The sequence below is a fragment of the Pimephales promelas genome, chromosome 5, assembly GCF_988280905.1.
Source record: "Pimephales promelas chromosome 5, fPimPro1.hap1.1, whole genome shotgun sequence".
NCBI lineage: Eukaryota > Metazoa > Chordata > Actinopteri > Cypriniformes > Leuciscidae > Pimephales > Pimephales promelas.
Window position 1 is genome coordinate 39,461,051 of NC_142773.1, and position 20,738 is coordinate 39,481,788.

At 38.9% G+C, this 20,738-nt stretch overlaps 2 protein-coding genes across 2 annotated transcripts in view; both read right to left on the reverse strand.

The window, feature by feature from the left end:
• LOC148981500 (polymeric immunoglobulin receptor-like) overlaps nt 1-20,738 on the reverse strand; it is a 56,437-nt gene that overhangs the window by 8,856 nt on the left and 26,843 nt on the right. The window lies entirely within an intron of this gene.
• On the reverse strand, nt 268-18,133 carry LOC120482080 (uncharacterized). The gene is made up of 15 exons (XM_089130720.1): nt 17,723-18,133; nt 17,439-17,566; nt 16,949-17,263; nt 14,836-15,141; nt 14,711-14,756; nt 14,377-14,435; nt 13,771-13,807; nt 13,618-13,695; nt 13,382-13,482; nt 12,201-12,250; nt 12,078-12,125; nt 11,923-11,997; nt 11,292-11,357; nt 9,877-9,942; nt 268-5,674 (listed from the first exon to the last, which is right to left on the reverse strand). Exons 2-15 carry the CDS (start codon nt 17,482-17,484, stop codon nt 5,651-5,653), a joined length of 1,317 nt encoding a protein of 438 aa, XP_088986846.1. The 5' UTR covers nt 17,485-17,566; nt 17,723-18,133; the 3' UTR covers nt 268-5,650.

Here is a 20,738-nt window from a genome sequence, read left to right on the forward strand (position 1 = left end):
AATTCTGCTTGTGAGATACACAGAAATCTAACAACACTGACACACATTCAGACAAGAGTCAGGCATGTAATGTAAAAAGCAGACTTTCATACATTGTCAATTCCAGGGTGTTACGAACTGCTCCGAGACTTGGGGTGAAGATCCAAATGCAGCTTTATTGAGACAATCCAGAATCATAATCCATACAGGCAAAAGGTCAAACACACGGACAACAAATCCAAATGAGTAACAGGCACAAAACCCTTCAGGAAACCAGGATAATGCCCTCTGGTGGAGATCACCGGCACTTATTACATTTTTGTTAAGTTGCCTCATACTTTCTCTTATTATATTATTAGCTTACAAAAAGTTAGATGATTAAGATCACTATATAATATTTTAATATCTAATAGTTTCATTTTGGTCCTCTGTATTCTGTAGCAAATTCTGAAAAGACATTTGTAAGCTATAATTCATGCTGTGTAATGTATCTTAGATATCCAGAACCACTCTTACATTTAATAGAAAACATAATGAACCACTTATATTACTTAATGTATAAAAATGTGAGTACACTTGCAATGCTAATAACCATGGATGTGCGTCATTACAGTCTGTAAATATCTCTTAACAACATAACGCAATCACTATTAAGACTTCGGGTTAATAAAGTATCTAGGAAGAGTCTATTCTATATTAACAGTGCATTAAATCACATTGCTCATTAATAAACCACAATAAATAAAACAAATTAAGTGATGTCTCATGTCTCAAGTCAAGGGAATTACGGGTCATTGGACAGGCGTCCAATCACAATTGACTTCCGGAAAAGGGGAAGTAACCAATGACATTTGAGGTTATTAATAACAGTAAGTCCCGCCCCTCGACTGCCAAAAATAAAACGTCTCCGGTAACTTTTGTAACCTCGGTTCCCTGACGCCGCCTTCACACTGGCAGTTGAAATCAGCTCCGTAATACGCAATACGTTCCCAGCGGACGTAGTACAATACAGTGAAAAGCGTCGGACGTGGGTAGAACAAAAATGGCGGAGAGATTAGAAAAGTTGATTCTGTCAGTTCTGTATGATCTTTCAGATGAGGGTTATAGAGATATTATATGAAGGCTGCTGCGTGAGGAAAGTTGCTGAAGACGTTGACATGCCAGGTCAACTAATAAATGTGATATGGTGGTCAATAGTTCAATGTCTGCCAACAATTTAATTGTATTAACTGCCCTAATAAAATTAGAAAGTAATGAAAATAAAAAAAAATGACATGACAACTTATCGTTATAAAATCATTATTTATTTTAATAAATGTTAAGAATTCAGGTTTGTTTACCAGTACCATAGCAACACTCAACTTCCGCTGGAATTGTCGGATAGGAACCGTCCGTAGCTTTTCGCAAGAGTTCAATTTTTTGAACGCGTCCGGATGACCAACAGACACGATTTTCTTCGCACCGCACTCGGTCGGACCCGTTTCTGACCCAATCGCGTGCGGTCTGCGAATCTCCATAGGAAATGAATGACTTCCGGTCGTTTCGGAGCAAATGTGTAGCCTGTATATGTAGCCTGGTTAAAACCAGACAGTTGTAACTGAGATATGGTCTGGCAAAGCGTCATAGACAAATCATTTCCAAAGGGGCGTCACCAGCGGACGTCGGGGATAGACCTAGAACCAATCTGGGGTGCATTTCCCGAAAGCGTCGTTAGCCAACTATGGTCGCAAGTTCCGTCGTTATCTGCATAGTTTAACGAGTCGGTGTTTCCCGAAACCATCGTTCCAACGAACATTCGCAAACAGCATCGCAAAGTTGTGTGGTTTGAACGACAGCTCTCGACCTGTGGTTAGAGGCATCGCTTCTATATTGCATCACATTTGGACGTAATAAATCCTTATCTTGAGCAAAATAAGCAAGCTGACATTCAGTACAGCCGGTGCCTTTTATTTAGAATACATACAAATGTAATTTACACCTTTTAGTTTGTCAAAAGATTTGAAGTAACGTGTTTGAAGAATACGCATGTGCGAACGTGCTCTACTAAGAGCACGTAAGAACGAGCCAAATATCGAGTCTGGTAATAAAGCAAAATAACTGAGAACAATTAGACATAGTCATCAGATGACATGTCTATAATTTATATTTTAACAAATCTAGCGTTAATTGGATCTCAAACAGTTTCATTAAAAGTAGTTATTACTCCACCACATGCAAAACCAACGTGGTTGAACGATACTTTGCGACAGTGGGTTTCGGGAAACAGTCGTGACTAGCTAGTTAATTTTTCCAACGATGCATCGTACTATGATCGTGAAACAGTGAACTACATCGTTGTACGGGAAACGCACCCCAGAGAGATGAAGGAAATGACGTATGCAGAGCGGTGGCCGGCGGAAAACATCTCCGAGTGTTGTTCTTGGTTTTTAACAAAAAGGAAACGTTCAAATCGCTTAAAAACAGACGCCATAGCTGATTCGAGCGAGTGATGTTCGACGGCGGCATCCATCTTTGTAATGTAGGCTACAAAATCTGCTTCAAAATCCCAGCGCTGTCGTCATCGTGTAAATCCCACCCCAACGTTTCTGATTGGTGCCGCGATTTCTGCGGACTGGAAATGGGTTTGAATGAGCTCTTTGCCAGACTAACTTTCAGAGCAAATCTAAATTTGCCGGAAGTTGTCTGGGTTTTCCCAGGCTAGCAAATATGCAAATACTGAACACGTTGCAGTATTAAAGCAGATGCAGCGTCAATATTCTCCAGAATCGAACAAACGCTAAAATAAGTAGTGAACACGGCGGAATGTCTCGTAATGTGTGACATTCCCTTTCAAGGCTACGGAACTTCGATATTACGAATGTTGGGAACTGTAGAAAATCCCACCGTGAAGCCTAAAGGCACACTGAGTACGAAATTTTCGTACGCGGTTTTTCGTGTTCGTCAGCCTAAAAATTCGTCACGCAGAGAAACCTTGCACACCGAGTCCGATGCGCATTTATTAAACCTTTGCGGGGAAAAACGCAAAAATTCTAAATGGATTCGTCAAGCAGTGAGGATGATTTTGTTGTCCTCTCTCTTATTTGTAAAGAGAATAAAGAGAATATATTACATCCATCCAATCCTGAAATTGCGCTGAGAGGAAGCACCTCCTTATTAGGGAGTTTCGAATTTATCCCAAGCGATTCAAAATTTACCTCAGAATGTCAGTGGAACGGTTTGATGCTTTGCTTGCGATTCTGGAGCCACATTATAAAAACAAGACCACCAATTTCCGTGAACCAATCGATTATGAACAGAGACTGTAAGTATAAGGTATGGACACACACACACACACAAACACGCACGCGGCCCGGTGGAAGCGCTGGGCAGACAGAACAGCTAAATAGGCTAACTACAGGTTATATATTGTACCCAAATAATACATTAGTTATCGAATTGGCTGCTCAATCACACAATAATCGATCCTAAATTTCAATCTGATTGAAAGGGGAGGTTATTCCTTTCATAATCCAATCGAGAGAAGAGAACAAACACTTGATCGAATTGAAAACTGAAACTGAAAGGGCTGCGCAATGATGTGTGGAACGAGCTCCAGTAAACGAGCTCCCCCCGGCCCTGAATTGTCAAAAAAAAAAAACAATCAAAATGCTGGCTGTGGATGCGAAAAACGCAGAAAATTGAACCTGATCCGAATTTTTTTATGACGGACGAAAGTTTCGGAGGCGGTGTGCAAGCGTGATTGACATAACGTGAGGTCTAATTTTTTATTTAACGTGCGAAAATTTCGGATGTGAATTTCAGACTCGGTGTGCAATGGCCTTGACACTTCAAAGAACGACAGACCCAGTAGCAACAACGCCTCTCCAAAAGCCTCCCCCGCCGCTCGGTAGGCCTTGTTCGCCTGGTGGGCCGTGAATCTGCAAGTCATTCTCAGAGGCAGACAGGGACATTGAGTCCTCCTCCTCACTCGCCCCGAAAGAGACGAAACGGGGGTCGCGAAAGGTGGCATCAGGGAAACTCACGGGAGGCCGTACCTCCACTCCACGGTTGGGGCTCGGAGGCGGCAGTGGGCCCGATCCCCGTTGCTGCGCGAGCTTCATCCAGCCTGGTCTTGAGAGCTCGTAGGGACATGTTCGCGTATGCACACGATGCAAAACAGGTGCGTGTCCGGGGGCACGATGGGGCCCGAGCACAAGTTCCAAATAGTCGCCATCGGATGCAGAGGACAGTACCACATATCTTCGACGCACCTTCGACGAAGGCGATAATCCTAGTAGATAGATCTACTATCAACTTTCTAGCACACGATTTGAGCGTGAAGAGAGAGATTCTGATGAATATTGCTGCATCTGCTTTAATACTGCAAGTATTTGCGTCAATTGGCCAGCTTGGATTTCAGCAGAAGTGGGTAGGAGTTCCCATATCCACAAGTTTCCTACGCCCCATGAGGCCTTGCGTCAAAAGTGGGCGCGACTTCCGGTTGGAAGTAAACAAAGGGCGATTTGACATGCTTGACACTCGTTCATTCAACAGTTGACAGTCATTCAAGTTATAGCGATCCAAACTAGCTAACGATGTGGGAACACAACCTCAACGAAATTAAAAAGGGTGAATAACAGTATCTTTACCCTCCGCAGTAGTTGATTAGAAGTATTATAATAACATTATTAATAATCAATACTCATCAAGGCATGGTGACAGACAGTTGTGTGAGCTGACAAACAATTAAAATAAAAAATACACACTTAGTCATTGTGCTTTGGAGTTTATTCAAAATTATAAATGAATGTGCTACTTGAATGCGCTCGCAAAGCTTCCATTGGTCAACTTTTATGTGGCTGTACAGCCAATAGAGTGAATGGATTTTTTTCGTTCTTTTTTCTATTTATATTGTTAGGATTATACTATATAACCATAAACAGCATCTAAACGAGGATATTAATAATGAACAATCTTTGAAATCGTATACCCTAGCTTTAAATAGTAAAATAATTCTCAGAAAAACAGCTAGCCTCTTCGCTAACTAACACACAAAATACCATTGGAATGCTACTTCCGCCGCCTCACCGGAAGTTTCACCCACTTTATTTTTTACAGGAGCGCCCCTCGGAAACTTGTGGATACAACATTTGTAATTTTGAAGTTCCGTAGCTTTGAAAGGGAACTGTTTGAGCGAGCAAAAGCAGCAGGCGAGAGCAAATCAAGCGCGAGGCGAGGGAATGATCATGTCATGCGGGCATGCAGTTTTTAAATGAGCTCGCAAGTTCCTGTTTCCTCACGTGTAGTTCTGTTTTCCTCTCGCGGAGGTCATTTACCGCGCGCGCCAGCATCAGTTGTGCACTCTGTTATTATTGCCATTGATTTGCCCCTATAAATTACAGAGATGTAATGTCCCTCCATTGACAGACAACGCAACCTCCACTTTCAATAAAACTGAAGTTAAAGGTGCCATCTGTAAAAATTGAGGTTAAAATATCCCAACAATGAGCTACACACATCAAAAGAATGAGAAGAAATAAGGTCGATGACGTCATTAAAAAAATGACAAGTTATAGTGCTAAATTACTAGCCCCGGCCCGGCAGGTGTCGTAATACCAGTTTCGGCCATGGGAGGCGGTATGCGGGCAGGCAACATTACCACCAGCCAAACTGGTGGTAATCTGCCAGTTGGTCAAGAATCCATTCTGGAGTGTACCTGTGATGTAAGGTAGAGATATGAAATGCACTTCAATGGCAGCTATATTTAAACACAGACGCACACACACACGCAACGCTGACACAGTTTTAGCTGCTCATCCTGTTAACTGTCAGTGTCCCACCAATGGGATGCTTATTGCTCTTTTTATTGCCTTTTTCCCCCATCAAATATTTTATTAATCATCTTAAGTTATCATTCGAAAGTTTAAACTATGGTGGCCCGAGAGAGCTCACCGTGCTGCAACTAACGAAAACACCAACAATTAAAGAAAACTTTGTTATTTATTTTTTAAATGACCACTCGTTTCGCTTGATAAGACTCTTATTCATCGTCTGGTGTTGTTTAAAGCCCTTTGAAGCTGCACTGAAACTCTCATTTGGACCTTGAACCGTTTGGTTCCCATTGAGAAAATCCTGGATGTTTTCATCAAAAATCTTAATTTCTTTTCGACTGAAGAAAGAAAGACATGGACATCTTGGATGACATGGGGGTGAGTAAATTATCAGCAATAGTTTGTTTAAAAGTGAACTACTTGTTTAAAATAAGTTTAGTACGGTCTTATTCCAAAGTGACAGTTAACAGGTTTACACTAAAAGCTTAAATGCTACAAATAGATTTAGTATTAAAGGTTCTCAAAGCGATCCTGGGTGTTGACGTTCGAATATTTTCAAACAAATCGGAGCTAGACCCTCCCTCCGCCGCATCTCATCTCCTCCCCCTCCCTTCCGTGCTTCCTGAAATAATTGTGAACGTGCATAGTTCTAGCTAATTATATCCTTGTGTGGGTTTGGCGAACATAAGCGTCAATTTAGAAGAAAAAAAAACTATTTAACGTTACCCACCTGTCCAGCAAAAACAGAGCAACCTGACGTCGGACTGGAAGCCCTTCTGCCGCCGGAGTTCTCGCCATCGTTCAAAAGCTTTGCTAGTCCAGAACGCCGCGGCAAGGTTTCTTACCAACACCCGTAAATATGACCACATCACTCCTGTCCTGCTCTCTCTCCACTGGCTTCCAGTCCAGTTCAGAATTCAGTTTAAGATCTTACTCTTTGTTTTTTGCTCTATCCATGGCCTTGCACCTGCTTATCTGTGTAATATGCTGACCCTTTATAAGCCCAGCCGAGCCCTGCGCTCCGCTGAACAACACCTGCTGGTGGTCCCAGGATCCAGGTGCAAAAAGTGGGGTGAACGTGCATTTGCAGTAGCGGGGCCGAAACTATGGAATGCGCTGCCTCTGGAACTACGCGTCATCATGGAGCTGCCCCTGTTCAAGGCCAGGTTGAAGCACCATCTTTTTAGATCAGCTTTTGACACTGGACTGACAGCTGATTAGCAAAATGATTTTATAGAAGTGGTGTTTTTTTTTTGTGTTTTTTTTTGTGTTTAAAGGCGGGCGTACACGGTACGAATTCTGACGGTCGGAAGATCGTATGCCCAGGCACACTTTACGAGTGCGTTTATACAAAAATCGTATGGAGGCAGTGATATACGACACGATTTTACGACCTGCTGAATTCCGAAGAAATCGCACAAAGTTCCGCACTAAAACTCTCATAACTGCATAAAACATTGATACAAGCCGTGGTTATTTTGCTATAGGCTCGTTTTCAGCACCGCGAAACGGACGTCCGGACGGACATAGTTACGGTAGGCTACACATTCAAAAATAAATTTCAAGCTCTCTGAATGATTAATTAGCCGTTTAAACCACCTCATGTGAGCGTTTGCAATTCATTTTGCTCCGAGAAGCTATCGCCGTGAACGGGGCTTGAGTGAGCTTGAGCGCGTTGTGAGAGTGAGGGCGCGGGTGCCAGATCCCGTGTTGCAAGATCCACATAATGGAAAGGTGCCAGTATCTGGACTTGTTTTTTGGATTAATGTCACGCTTTAGGAAGTTATTAAAGTGGTTCTTAATATATATCTTATTTTCAAAACACAAGCTTTGAACTTATTTTGGATTTTTATATAATTTCTTTGTTTCTGTTAGTTTTTGCTTGTTTTTCGTAGCAATATCTGGCAACATTGTTCTGTCGGCATTAATAAAAAAAAGCTTAGGCTGTAGACAAACTGTTATTGCTTTTAGGAGGATACAAACATAGCCTAATGATCATCGTGATGTGTAAGAATCTGTAAGAAATGTATAACACTATCAAAAACAATTAGCATAGCCTACAGTTGTTTCAGAATGAAATATGCCAAATACTGGCCAGTATAACACGGCAGATGCTGTTTAGTTAACCTTTCACAAAGTCATCATAAAAACATTAATTGAAGCAGTGTTTCTAGTAGTCCACACCATTTTCGTATTTCTTCTGTGGATTTCCTCAGCTCCCGATTGGTCAAATTCAGATAGATCGACAAATCGGCTCATTGAACCGCATACACCTCACGAATGCAAGCCAACAGCTCCCGAACTTTTTCGACATGCTTAAAAATTATCGGGAGGTCTAGAGGTGCTCGGCTCGGCTCGTATCTTCCTCGCACACGATACGAGCCGCGACATGCGAGCATAACCGATTTACACGCGATTTCCCCCGAGTGAAAAAAATCATCTGCGAGCTCGTAAAACAGCAAAAAATCGCACCGTGTACGCCCGCCTTAATGTTGTTGTTGTTTCTTTTTCTCTGTCCAGCGCTTTGATCAACTCATGGTTGTTGTAAAGCGCTATATAAATAAAAAATTGATTGATTGATTGATTGCTACCGATGTAAATTCGGAACTTCGCACGTTCTTTATCCGACTCCTTCTTTTTAATTTGTTCTTCAGAACGACGTCTCTTTGGTCGTGTGTCGGTAATTTTTCAAACTTCCCTCTGATGCTTCGCTGCTCTCCTTCACACACACACACCCTTCATGTGCACGCGCACTAACCCCCCAGACCCACCCTCAAATACTTCTTGCCAGTGATTGGCTGGAACACTGTTTGTTAGGTTTCTTGGTCCGGGTGAGACATGATTGTTTTTGTTGCCGTTTGTGGAGCCTGTGGTGTCTACAGAAACCGCGTTTTTTTACAGTGTGTTTAGGGGACAGGCAGCTAGCCGATAGTGAGGAGATGTTTGATGTATGTGACAAAAAATGTTTTGGCCCAGCATCGCTTAGAGAACCTTTAATTTACAATGAATTACTTTCATTCGCTCATAACGTCATTAACTCTTTCCCCGCCAGCGTTTTAAAAAAAAGTTGCCAGCCACCGCCAGGGTTTTTGACGATTTTCGCTAAATTTGAATGCCCCCGCTGAATATTTTCTTCCATGAATATATGAAGATGATATATATAAAAATAAAGATCTGAGCCTCTGCTTTTAGGCAAAAAAAACGTTTTTATTTTATCTTCGTCTGTTCTTTTTTTATTGCCTCTTGAACAGAGGTAGGCTTTGTCAAAAACACAACATTTTGGACAAAAAACTGAGAAAAAGGTGTTTTTATCAAACAAGTGCATTTAAAAGCAGAATACATTCAGATGTTGTTCCCTTCATATATAAAACTTTCCAAAATAAATTAAAAACATAAAATAAATGTAAAATATATCAAATTTCCCAGGATGTAAGGGAAATGTAACTTTTGCAATAAAACTTCTGCCTCTGCCTCTGCCTCTCTGTGTTCTACCTATGAATAATTGGAATTACAATAAACAGGCCTAGACACACACACACACACACACACACACAAATACATTTTACAATGTGGTAAATGTGCACAAAGAGAGAAATAATTTGACAATTACACCTTCATATTTAGACAGCCACACATAAATGCCTGCACACACACATACATATTATAGTGTCATAATATTATACGATCTATCTGCGGCACGTCCATGGCTAGCATGAACATGTGCATCTCTCTCACTGACTACTTCGTCCCGATCAGATTCAGAATTATCAAATAAAGAGTGATCGGACTCCGAGTCCATTAACCTCCAGTACTTCAGCCATATACCTCTGCATTGTCTGTCTGATAGGCTACATTCTCACTACTCCACTGTTTGAGACGATTGCAATCTGTTTCTCTAAACAAAGAGTTGCGCAATCATTCAGGACATGCGCGCAGGTCTTCCTTACCGTATACCACCTAAAACACGGATACCCGGAAAATTCCGTGTTTGGCGCAGATGCGTTTTTTCATTAAACACGGAAAATTCCGTGTTTGGCGGGGAAAGAGTTAAGGAGCAGGGTGTGTATGGATATGGATATAAACTCACAGGCTTTCGAGGTTTGTTCACAGAGCTGTAGATCACGTCTCCCTCTGGATCCACTGATGATAAAGCCTGCGGATAAACATGATCAGCTTTAAGAATCCTGTATTACAACCATTAGTGTGTCATTTCTGTGCTTCAAATGTCACATAACAGAAGTGCAAAAATAGTGATCATTTACAAAGGAAATCAAAGGAAAGGAAACAATTTAAGAAAACGTCATGAGTTTGACAACATATGTGCTGCAAAAACGCACTCACAACGCTAAATACATTTCTGTTTTTGCTGCACATGTTTTAAAACTGATGACGTTTTCTTAATTTGCTGGTGTTTTTGTTAGTTGCACATTTAGTGACCTCAGTATTCATCTTGTACAACTCAGACATTGCCTTACGATGAAAACGGTAGGTCAGCGGTGTGCACCTCAGGATCTCTAGGGCAGAATCTGAAATCACCCCTAAACCCTCATTCACTATTCCCTACGTTAGTCCACTAACACTGTTCACTTGAAGGAGAGCATGAAAAGGAGTGAGCGAATTTAGACAGCCGTTGAGCGTACATCAGTTGTACACTCTTACACTCTTATTAGTGCACTCAGTCACTTCTATGGTTTCGGACACCACTAAAGGCTGTCCCCTCAAATAATGCCCTATTTGTGGGTAAAGGGGGCGATTTTGGATTCAGTGTAGTACCAAATGAGAGTTTCAGTGCAGCTTCAAAGGGCTTTAAACGACACCAGACGATGAATAAGGGTCTTATCTAGCGAAACGATCAGTGATTTAAAAATAAATAATAAACTTTAAGTTTCATAAGCACAAATGCTCGCCTTGCTCTGTTCTGTGATGCACGTTCGTGACTCTCCTGTTCAAACTCGTTCATCAAAATGAACGAATCTTCTTTCAAGTCATTTAAATTACTCGAAAAATGACTTGCTCAGAACAGAGCAAGGTGAGCATTTGAGCTTATAAAACTTAAACTTTGTTATTTATTTTTGAAATGACCACTCGTTTCGCTTGATAAGACCCTTATTCATCGTCTTGAATCATTTAAAGCCCTTTGAAGCTGCACTGAAACTCTCATTTGGACCTTAATCCGTTTGGTTCCCATTGAAGTCCATTATATGGAGAAACTCCTGGATATTTTCATCAAAAATCTTAATTTCTTTTCGACTGAAGAAAGAAAGACATGGACATCTTGGATGACATGGGGGTGAGTAAATTATCAGCAATAGTTTGTTTAAAAGTGAACTACTTGTTTAAAATAAGTTTAGTACGGTCTTATTCCAAAGTGACAGTTAACAGGTTTACACTAAAAGCTTAAATGCTACAAATAGATTTAGTATTAATTTACAAAGAATTACTTTCATTCGCTCATAATGTCATTAAGGAGCAGGGTGTGTATGGATATGGATATAAACTCACAGGCTTTCGAGGTTTGTTCACAGAGCTGTAGATCACGTCTCCCTCTGGATCCACTGATGATAAAGCCTGTGAATAAACATGATCAGCTTTAAGAATCCTGTATTACAACCATTAGTGTATAATTTCTGTGCTACAAATGTCACATAACAGAAATTCAAAAATAGTGATCATTTACAAAGGAATGGGAAGTAGGGGAACTGGGGATTTTGTGTGTGAATTTACATTATTATATTTACATCATTAATAATTATACATTATTATACAATAATGTATAATATACATTATTACCTTTTTAGCATTTAGCAATTAATTTGTAATAAACCCTTTAAATATAAATTGTAAGTGGGCATTAAACCTATTTCTTTCTAATAGTATTAATTTAGCATGTGATGTTATGTGCGGTCAAATATCCCGGTGTGTAATTTGTCCTGGTGTGTATTTTTGTGTATATATTAAGTGTTCTTCTCACTTGTTGCTTGTTGTGCTTCGTGGAGTTTGATGTGTTTAATAGACAGTCTTAATCAAATGTGTTGACCCCCTCCCCCAGCACCCCATCCTAAGTCAAGTATCCCTTTTGATTTGGACAAACAGGACGTCCCAACCCAACAGAGCATTCAAAGACGACACTTACTGCCTTTTTCTTACGGCCTTTTTTAGGGATCACAGAACTGTAAATCACCGAACAGTCGTCCACTGAGGCCGAAGACTGTGAAGAAACACAACTGATGATCATTCATTTTCAATCATCATCTTAGTAAATGTCTTTAGAGAGGACTAATGACTTACAGTAGCAGTTGCTGGACTGATGGATGTCATCTGGTTTTCAGAGGCCGTCTGCATCAAACACAAACACAGATTTAGATTTTTTTCTGAAGATTTCTGAATTCCATCAGTATGTAAACTACTTACTGTATTACTGGTGGGGTTCAAATGTTCTTCTTCTCTAATGTGACCCCTCTCTGTCAGAGTGATATTGAAGATTATATATCAGAATATTTTCCATAGACACAGTTAAAAAACCTTTATGTAATACAATGCTTTCCATTGCACAAACGTTTCTTTATAAATGGAAAAAGGTTATTTGGTTGTTTTTAAATGCTCTTCACACTAAGATCAAAATTGTCATTTTAAGAACTGTTCACTAAAAGGTTAATATTTGTGATGTATTTGTTCTGTGTAATGATTTGTCTGTCCTCTAGGGGGCGACAATGTTCTTGTTTGTGTCTTTTGCTGCTTCCTAATTTGCATACTACTATCCGTCCTAAATAGTATTCGAAAATAGAATTACGTCCCAAATCGTAGTTTGTTGAAATGAGTGTTACAAAGATGGTCTACTAAATCTACTAAATCCAGTAGAGTGTAGATCGATGCACACGCTAACGGCTGATATTGCCCACAACCCATCGCGCGTTCGACGAGGATTCGGTTAGAACTACAAACACGAGTTAAAAGTGTTAAAAAAAACGGTGGAGAGAACTCAAAGAATTTTACATTTTTAAATCAGACGCCGATGTTGCACTGTTTCTTCTGCTCCAGCAAAACTAGCTGTATGATATCGACATGGCTCGACTGCAGATTTTATACATCATTACACTTTGTAATGCAAAGCAGCATTAGTTCACATTTTACAGTTCACAGAATGAGCCATCATTGAGGTAGATCAACCCGATCTCACTGCAAGTCGTATGAATTTAACGAGGTGGCTAATTCGTAACAATTCGTACAGCCTCATTTGTACAAATTAGTTCGATTTTTGCTAAATCTTACACATTTTACGAGTTGTTATATATATATATATATATTATACAGTACATTTGTACAGTATATTTTGCCCATTTAAAGAGATGGTTTTAACATGAAATCCACGGGGATCCAGATCCAACTCCTCCCACCTCACATACACCTAAACCTACCCAACTCTGCCCCCTGATCCCTAAACCCACCCCCAATCCTACCCATCTCCACCCCTTGGATCTTGATCCGACTCCTCCCCGTGGATCTCATGTACTGCATTGAGGTGCTACTGCATTTAAATAGCTGTAAATGAAGCAATAATATACTGTCAGTCCTCCAGAAGTAAGAAACCTCACCCAGCTTCTTTCTCAGCATCCAGGTTACTATTACAACCAGAGAAACGAGCAGGAACAGCACAAGCGTCGATACAAGACTCATGAGCAGAATCATATCAGGCCTGTAGTGATAGAGAGACATATTTGTGTTTATCATACAGAACCATTCTCACATTTAATGTGCAGCAAGTTCATCTCTTAAAGCTTTTCTAATTTAGAGATGCAATAAAAGCAAATTCATTAATTTACATGCATACTTGTTTTGCTTATCCTGGCGATGTGTTTCTCTATTAATAGTTGCTGAGGCTGATGTTACAGATGGATGGGCTTCATCTCTGCAATTAAAATGAACATTACATTACTACAGTATGTTAACATGTAATAGACTGAATAACAATGTTCACACTTACATGTGTGTCTCGGGTCTTAAATCAGTAATCATAACTGCTGCCAAAAACAGAAACAGAGAAACAAGTTTCTTTGATCAAAGTGTTATCATTAATGAAAGAAGCTGTTTGTTATGAGAGCCACATATGGAAAAAAGGAATGCTTTGTTAAATCATAATTATGCATAAAAAGTTGACTTTGTCATAATTATGACTTTTTTTCTTTTGATTTGTCATAATGTTCTATGTAATAAGAATACTAAAGCATTATTTTATGTTTTTCATACTTTTTAATGTCAATTAAATTAGTCATAATCATGACTTCTATCTTTAAAGATTTGTCATAATTATGATATTATGTTAGAATTTCAGCTTTTTGTGTCACAAATATGACTTTTTATGTCATTAATTCTACTTTTATTTCATAATTATGATTTACTAAAGCACGATTTTTTTTCCTATGTGGCTGAAATGTGAAATGGTCTCCCATTGTATGCAGTGTAAATCTAAACAACGATTGTCTCCAGTTTTTTTTTTTTCTTTCTGATGGATTAATGTCATGTCATATCATAATTGGTATAACACATTAAACATGTTTGATCTGATTAACCCAGTTCAGCTGCTCCTTACTGTTTATTATTTCATTCACGGTTGTATGATTTCTGTTTGCAGATGTCTGAGTTGTGTCCCTACAAAACAATGTAAAAAGAGAAAGAAAAATATGAAAGTACAATCGAATCATATCATTCCAAACCTGTATGACTTTCTTTCCTTTGGGACATGAAAGAAAAGAACAATACTTGTATGCTCTTCTCCTGCACTTCTTTCTTAAAAAAAAACCTAATCGTTCCACATTGTGAACAAATCATTTAGAGCAGTTTTGGGAACAGGATCAACAGGTTTTCAGGGTACAAAAGTATTTAGATGCATTTGATTCTTTTAAATGGTCAGAAATTACACCTACTTGTCTGTCTCAGGGTCAGATGGTGTTGCTGTTAGAATACGTGTCACTGAAAGGAGAAAAACATGAAGATATTTATATAGAATTAAGAGTGTCACCATTATAGCTGAACTGATGTGTGATCTCACCAGGTTTGGGTTTGACAGTGAGTTGAACAGGAACCTGCAGATCTCCTACTGAGCACAAGAACCATCCAGAATCACTGAGTCTCAGTCCAGTCATCAACACAGTGAAGGAGCTTCTCCCATCATCACTGATCTGGACTGATGAACTCTGGGATGTGTCAGTCCTCCCCACTGTGTAACAGCTCTTATCTTTATATCTGCACCACTGTTTGGGTTTATTCTTATATTCAGAACTGTAGAGACACCGGACACTGACATCATCACCTTCATGTCCAGATACACTGCTGCTCTTCACAGACACATCAGGAGCTGAAATCAGTCAACAAAAACATTTGTCCATCAATTGTCTTATTGGCTGTAAAATGTAAATAGGCCTATCTAAATTCCCTTGATTTTGATTTATTTGATATTTTAAGTGTTTACTCTTAAAATATATAAAAATATAACCGCAAAAGTTCCCAACAAAACCAAATATTGAAACACGCAACAAATAGAACAAAATGGAAATGTTTCCAGGGGACCCAAATAAGTGCCGAACCTGGCTGGCTGGGCTTATTGCTCGTGAGCATCCCTATGCCCTACTCCATTAGAAGAAGGGCAGAGCCCTTGAAGATGGGACTTTGGAGGGAGCAGAGCACTTGTGTGCCATCATGTAGACGTGTGGAACACACTTAATGAAGGGAGCAACGAAAGACATAAGCTGTGTCCTAATGTGAAGGCTGCATCCTCCGAAGGCCGTATTTAAAGGCCGATTGCGTCACCGCGGTGCGATGAAGGCTGTCCCAAATTACTTCAGCATCCTCCGAAGGCCGTATTTGAAGCATGGTTCTTCTTCTTCTTCTGTTGTTTAAATGCCGGTTGACTCGAACTTAGGCTGGTTGCATAATTGCAGCACGACAAACGCTACCCTGATTCAAAATGCAAAATGCACCCTTTCCCCAAATGGATCCAAAGCGCCCTATCCTACCCAAAAGTCATTGGGCTGGTGACAACATCATTTTTATTTATTTTAAAAAAGGGCGGCAGAGAGTTCAGTGGTGGACGGCAAATTCACACTTAAATGTAAAAGTATTATAACTCGGGGATGAAACATCCTCCCATGCAGTGTAGCCACATATGGTCACGAGAGGGCCTGGGCGTGCCTAATCTCTCACTGAATGTGTGAGAGTTGGCAGCCCTGCCTTATAGGCTTTCATTTAAGCCCAGTCCTGAATCTGTCTGACGAACAGAGGTCACATGACTTCTTTAAACCAGAAATAACACACATTTTTTTCACAATTTCTGCCTGTGCTTTCTTTTAACCATGTGGCATGAAAGAACACCAGGGACACAAAACTCAACAACTTCAATACTCCAGGCACTCTGATGACTCAGAAAATGTATAATATACCCATACACTATTTATTTGTGAGAGCCTTAAATTAGACTTGTGCAGTCAGAAAAAGTCTTCAAAATAGAATAGAGCCAAATTAATAGAATGGACGAATAGAATAGGAAGACCCATGTCTAAGTTTAGGTTACAGAAATTAGCTTCAATTCAGCCATTTTAATAGTTAAAAAATCCGACTGCTAAATTTTGTGTTCCTCATTCCTAAACCATTCCGCTTTGCAAGACTTTTCAGATTCCCACGCAAATTATTCTTATAAGACAGTTCTTACTTTAGTGGATCAAAAAATCATTCCAGCGGTTTCTGATCTGATTCACTTACTAAACTCCAAGGAGACAATAAGAGGAATCAGGATCAGAACTAGTGTAACAGTTAGCATTGATTGATTCTCAGTTAATGAAAAACAAATATAATAATATATAATAATAATAATATATATATATATATATATATATATATATATATATATATATATATAATGAAATATATCAGCAATTCTAAATAGTTGGTGTCACATGGGTGGGTTCTTCAGTTAACATGTTCTCTTTTTAACTTGTTTTTACATGTGTGTACAGAAATGAATATTATAACCCAACATCACTTACATTTGACATTATGTAACGTTATTTAGAGTTTAATATGATTTTTGAACTGCTTATTTATTTTATATTATATTTTAATAAATATCATTGTCAGAAAAAAAAGAAATTTGGAAAAAAAATATTTACCTGTTAGCACTGTCAGATACAAATAATAACTGATGCCAGAGCGACCAGTCTCCACAGCGCACCAGTAATATCCAGAGTCTGACGTCTGCATATTGTCCCATCGCACTGTAAAAATACTCTGGTCTGGATAGTCAGTGATGGAATATTTTCCTTTATTTCCTGCATATGCCAATATTAGGCAAGTGCTCCAAAATTGCCCCTTACACAAATATTTGCGGTTTTCTTTATATTGTTTATCATACACACATGGAAGAATGAAAGATGATCCAGATTTCACTGCTATATTAAGTTCCAGTGCATTAACTCCAGCAACACCTGTAGTCAAGAATAAATGGAGAAAACATGAAACACTCGTGATGTAAATGAATATAGCAGAATTAGAACTTCAAGAATTCAAGTTAAGCCATTTTAACAATTTAACAACAGACTGTACAATGGTTTAGTAATACTTTTGAAACAGAATTATAATTATTATTAATTTTGTTTTTACCTGAGGTGTAAAGTAAAACCCCAGAGAGAACCAGAAGGTAAATCATGTCTATAGCGGAGTGTGTGTTTGTGTGTGGATGAGAGCTGGTCACTTCTTGAACTGTCTCTGTTTCAGAGAAGAAATGACGCCTGAAACCACAATATAAAAAGTGTCAGCAAGTGATAAAATTAGCAGCAGCCTCAAAGTAGCCACAACCCATCGAAATATTAGTAATGGCTAATTTGATTTGTGAACTGCATCACTCCCTCCAGGAAATAAACGACACCATGGTTCGTGTTACTTACTGATGGATTTATAGCATCAGCCTTCTCTCCGGCCGTCATCACATTCACCGTCAAACTACAGTATGACAATGCAAAAGGTAAACACGTTCACACACAAGAAGTAAATACAAATAGGCCTACATGGGGAATACGAAAGTAACACACATAACTTCGCTGGCTGCATATAAGCCTAACCAATAGGGAATGAGTTCACTTGAAAAACCCGGTTCAAAAAACAAAAATCATCTAAACTTTTTCGCTCAAACAACAAACAAACATGGATATTCACTTCTCACCAAAAGTCTGTTTTTCCTGTTGCACCTTAAAAAGTGTCTGTGTGCACTTTTGTAACCTACTTTAGTTCCTAGTTAACATCAACACTCAATATCCATGAATAGATTATACAAATATAACAAAACCATGTTAAGTAACGTAAAAATTATGTATGGCAATTATAAACTGGTTAAAGCCTGTTAAAATATAGAAGTGGTATAATCTAAATCAGCAGATTCTCTTGTTTCATTTGACATTTAACATTTACTCAAAATAAAAAATAAACTTTCTTTCTTTCACAACAGGCCTGCCAACTCGCACGTATTCAGCGCCAATTCTCACGCTTTTTGCCACACCCCCGATTTCTCACGCTGAAGTGTCAACCCGGCCGGTCAATTAAAAAATTGTCAGCAAGCCACCATTTCACAAAACTGTGAAAGTGATAACACAAACTGTAAGCTTTTTATATATTTTAATCATGTGTTCAATCGTTGCGGATTTACAATAAAATGTATTTAAACGGCTACGGCTTGAGTTGGTGGAAGGGGTTCATTAGGGGTTGGTTTAACTTTAAAATAAGCCAATTTTGTTGACAAAATAAATGCATTGCATGCACAAAATCTAAACTGTCCATGTTTAAACTGTCTTTAAAAATGTATTTAGCCTAAGTATCATTTTCAAATGTGTTGTGGCTGCATTAGTTCCTGTAGTGAGTGATGAACCTCTGAGAAAATAAAATAATAATGTGTGAATCTGCACTGAGGCTGTTAGAAACACACGAGATAGTAAAGATGCAACACTAAACATTCAAGCAGAGACTGAAACTCCACTGACACTGTTAACCACACGGATATCAGAAATATGTGATACAGTATATGGGCAGACAAAAAACAAAAAACAAAAACAAAAAAGGTTTTTGGCCTTCAAACGTAAAAAAGAAGTGCACAGAACGTTCCCCTAACGTTCCCGAATGGTCCCATGAGGTTATTTTTTTTTTCTAAGATTTTTTTTCTTTTAAATAATCCTATATATACATATTGATATTTTCTTTTCTCATTTTTCAGCTGAAAACACCAAACGGGCCTTGTGGACTCAGTCAGCCAGTCTCAAAGTCTTAATAATTCACAAGAATTAACAAGTTGTCAAATTTGTACGATACTCATACATATTTGTATAGTACATAATCCTGCAGCTTTTACTCCTAGTGCTGTCATTGGCTACTGCCTCAATTCCTGTACATATTTATCATGGTATTTGTATCATGTATCATGGTATTTGTATCATGGTATTTTCAGTTGCGTCCCTTCTTGGAAAGTAGTCGGGGATGTCCCTCACACTGTCAGCAAATTCATATTAATTGCATTGTATTCATTAAAATGATAACAAATTGGTCCGTCTGTTCATTTTCCAATGATAGGCTACATGATTTATCTCCTCACACCTCATAACTTACCTCTGTTTGCAAGAGTGGAAAAGCTAATTTGACTTGTCACATGACATCATATATGATATATCCGATTATTTTGTCGTAATCAGATCAGTTACACTCCAGATAACTGTCCCGTTTGCATGTAAATCATGTTATTTTTAAAAGAGTTCATGCGATTATTGTCATGATCCTGGTTCTTTCTCTCTTCTTTTCTTACTCTGTCTCCATCTGCTGGTCACACACACACACACCCATTATTAGTCACTCATCTTTTCCAGCTGATCCTCGTTCTCTCATCTCCTCACCTGAGGCCTCATGTATAAAACTTTGCGTAGATTTCATCCTTAAAGAGTGCGTATGCATATTTCTATGCCCATTTTGTGCGTACGCAACGTTTATACATCAGGCCCCTGGACCTGCCGCTGGAGCTTCACTCTGCCTACCAAGACTATTTTGTGAACTATCCTTTGTTAAACGGCCGTTGCGGCTTTGCCTTGTTTACATTAAAGACTGAATTACCTGCTTTACGCCTTTTGGAACTTCTTCTCCAGCTACCGTGACAATTATTCATTATTCCCACATATCAATGAATCTATTACATAAAAATGCTTTGTTTCTGAATTTTTTTTTTTTTTTTTTTTTGAGCTGTTGAAAGGTTTCTTATGCAATGTTCAAGTCACCGCTGAAGACACATAACACATTAGGCTATTATTAGACATAGCATATTAGGCTGTATACACTTATTTCAGTACTTTTTGCTGCAGTCTTTAAGAAGTGAAATCAAAGAAACAACAGAAGAAATGGGTAATTTACACAAACAAATATAAAGCATGTTTTGAGGGTAGAATGTTTCTATCTTACCTGCAGTGTAAAGTAAAACACCAAGGAGAATCGGAGGAAGAGCCATGTGACCGTCAGAATGAGTAAAAGACAGAACCTGAAATGAAAATCTGACTTTCTGTCTCTGATAATGAGCCGTTCTTGTTTCTGTCTACTCATCGATGTAATGAAAACTGTTCTACACCGAAAGAAATATACACAAATATAATGTACAAAACTCTGCAGCTGAAGGAAGGCCTTATATATTATCTACTATTGTGCATGGTGTGCTTCATGCATCATCTTCTGAACCAGACAGAACATCTTTCATCCTACAAACTAAAATTACAACTCCATTCTTGAATGGGTAACAAGCCCAACAAAACAACACTGACACACATTCAGACAAGAGTCAGGGATGTAATGTAAAAAGCAGGCTTAAATGTGCCCTCTGGGATAAAAAAAATCAAATCATACACCATATTCCATACCAAATACCTCCACGGCCACGCGCAC

Excerpts from the sequence above, each read along its gene's own strand:
- LOC120482080 (XM_089130720.1), bottom strand. The coding sequence starts at position 17,484 with ATGATTTACCTTCTGGTTCTCTCTGGGGTTTTACTTTACACCTCAG. Across the intron at positions 13,483-13,617 it reads CGCCAGGATAAGCAAAACAA|GCCTGATATGATTCTGCTCA; the intron begins GTATGCATGTAA and ends CTATCACTACAG. Across the intron at positions 11,358-11,922 it reads AAGGCCGTAAGAAAAAGGCA|GCTTTATCATCAGTGGATCC; the intron begins GTAAGTGTCGTC and ends GTTTATTCACAG.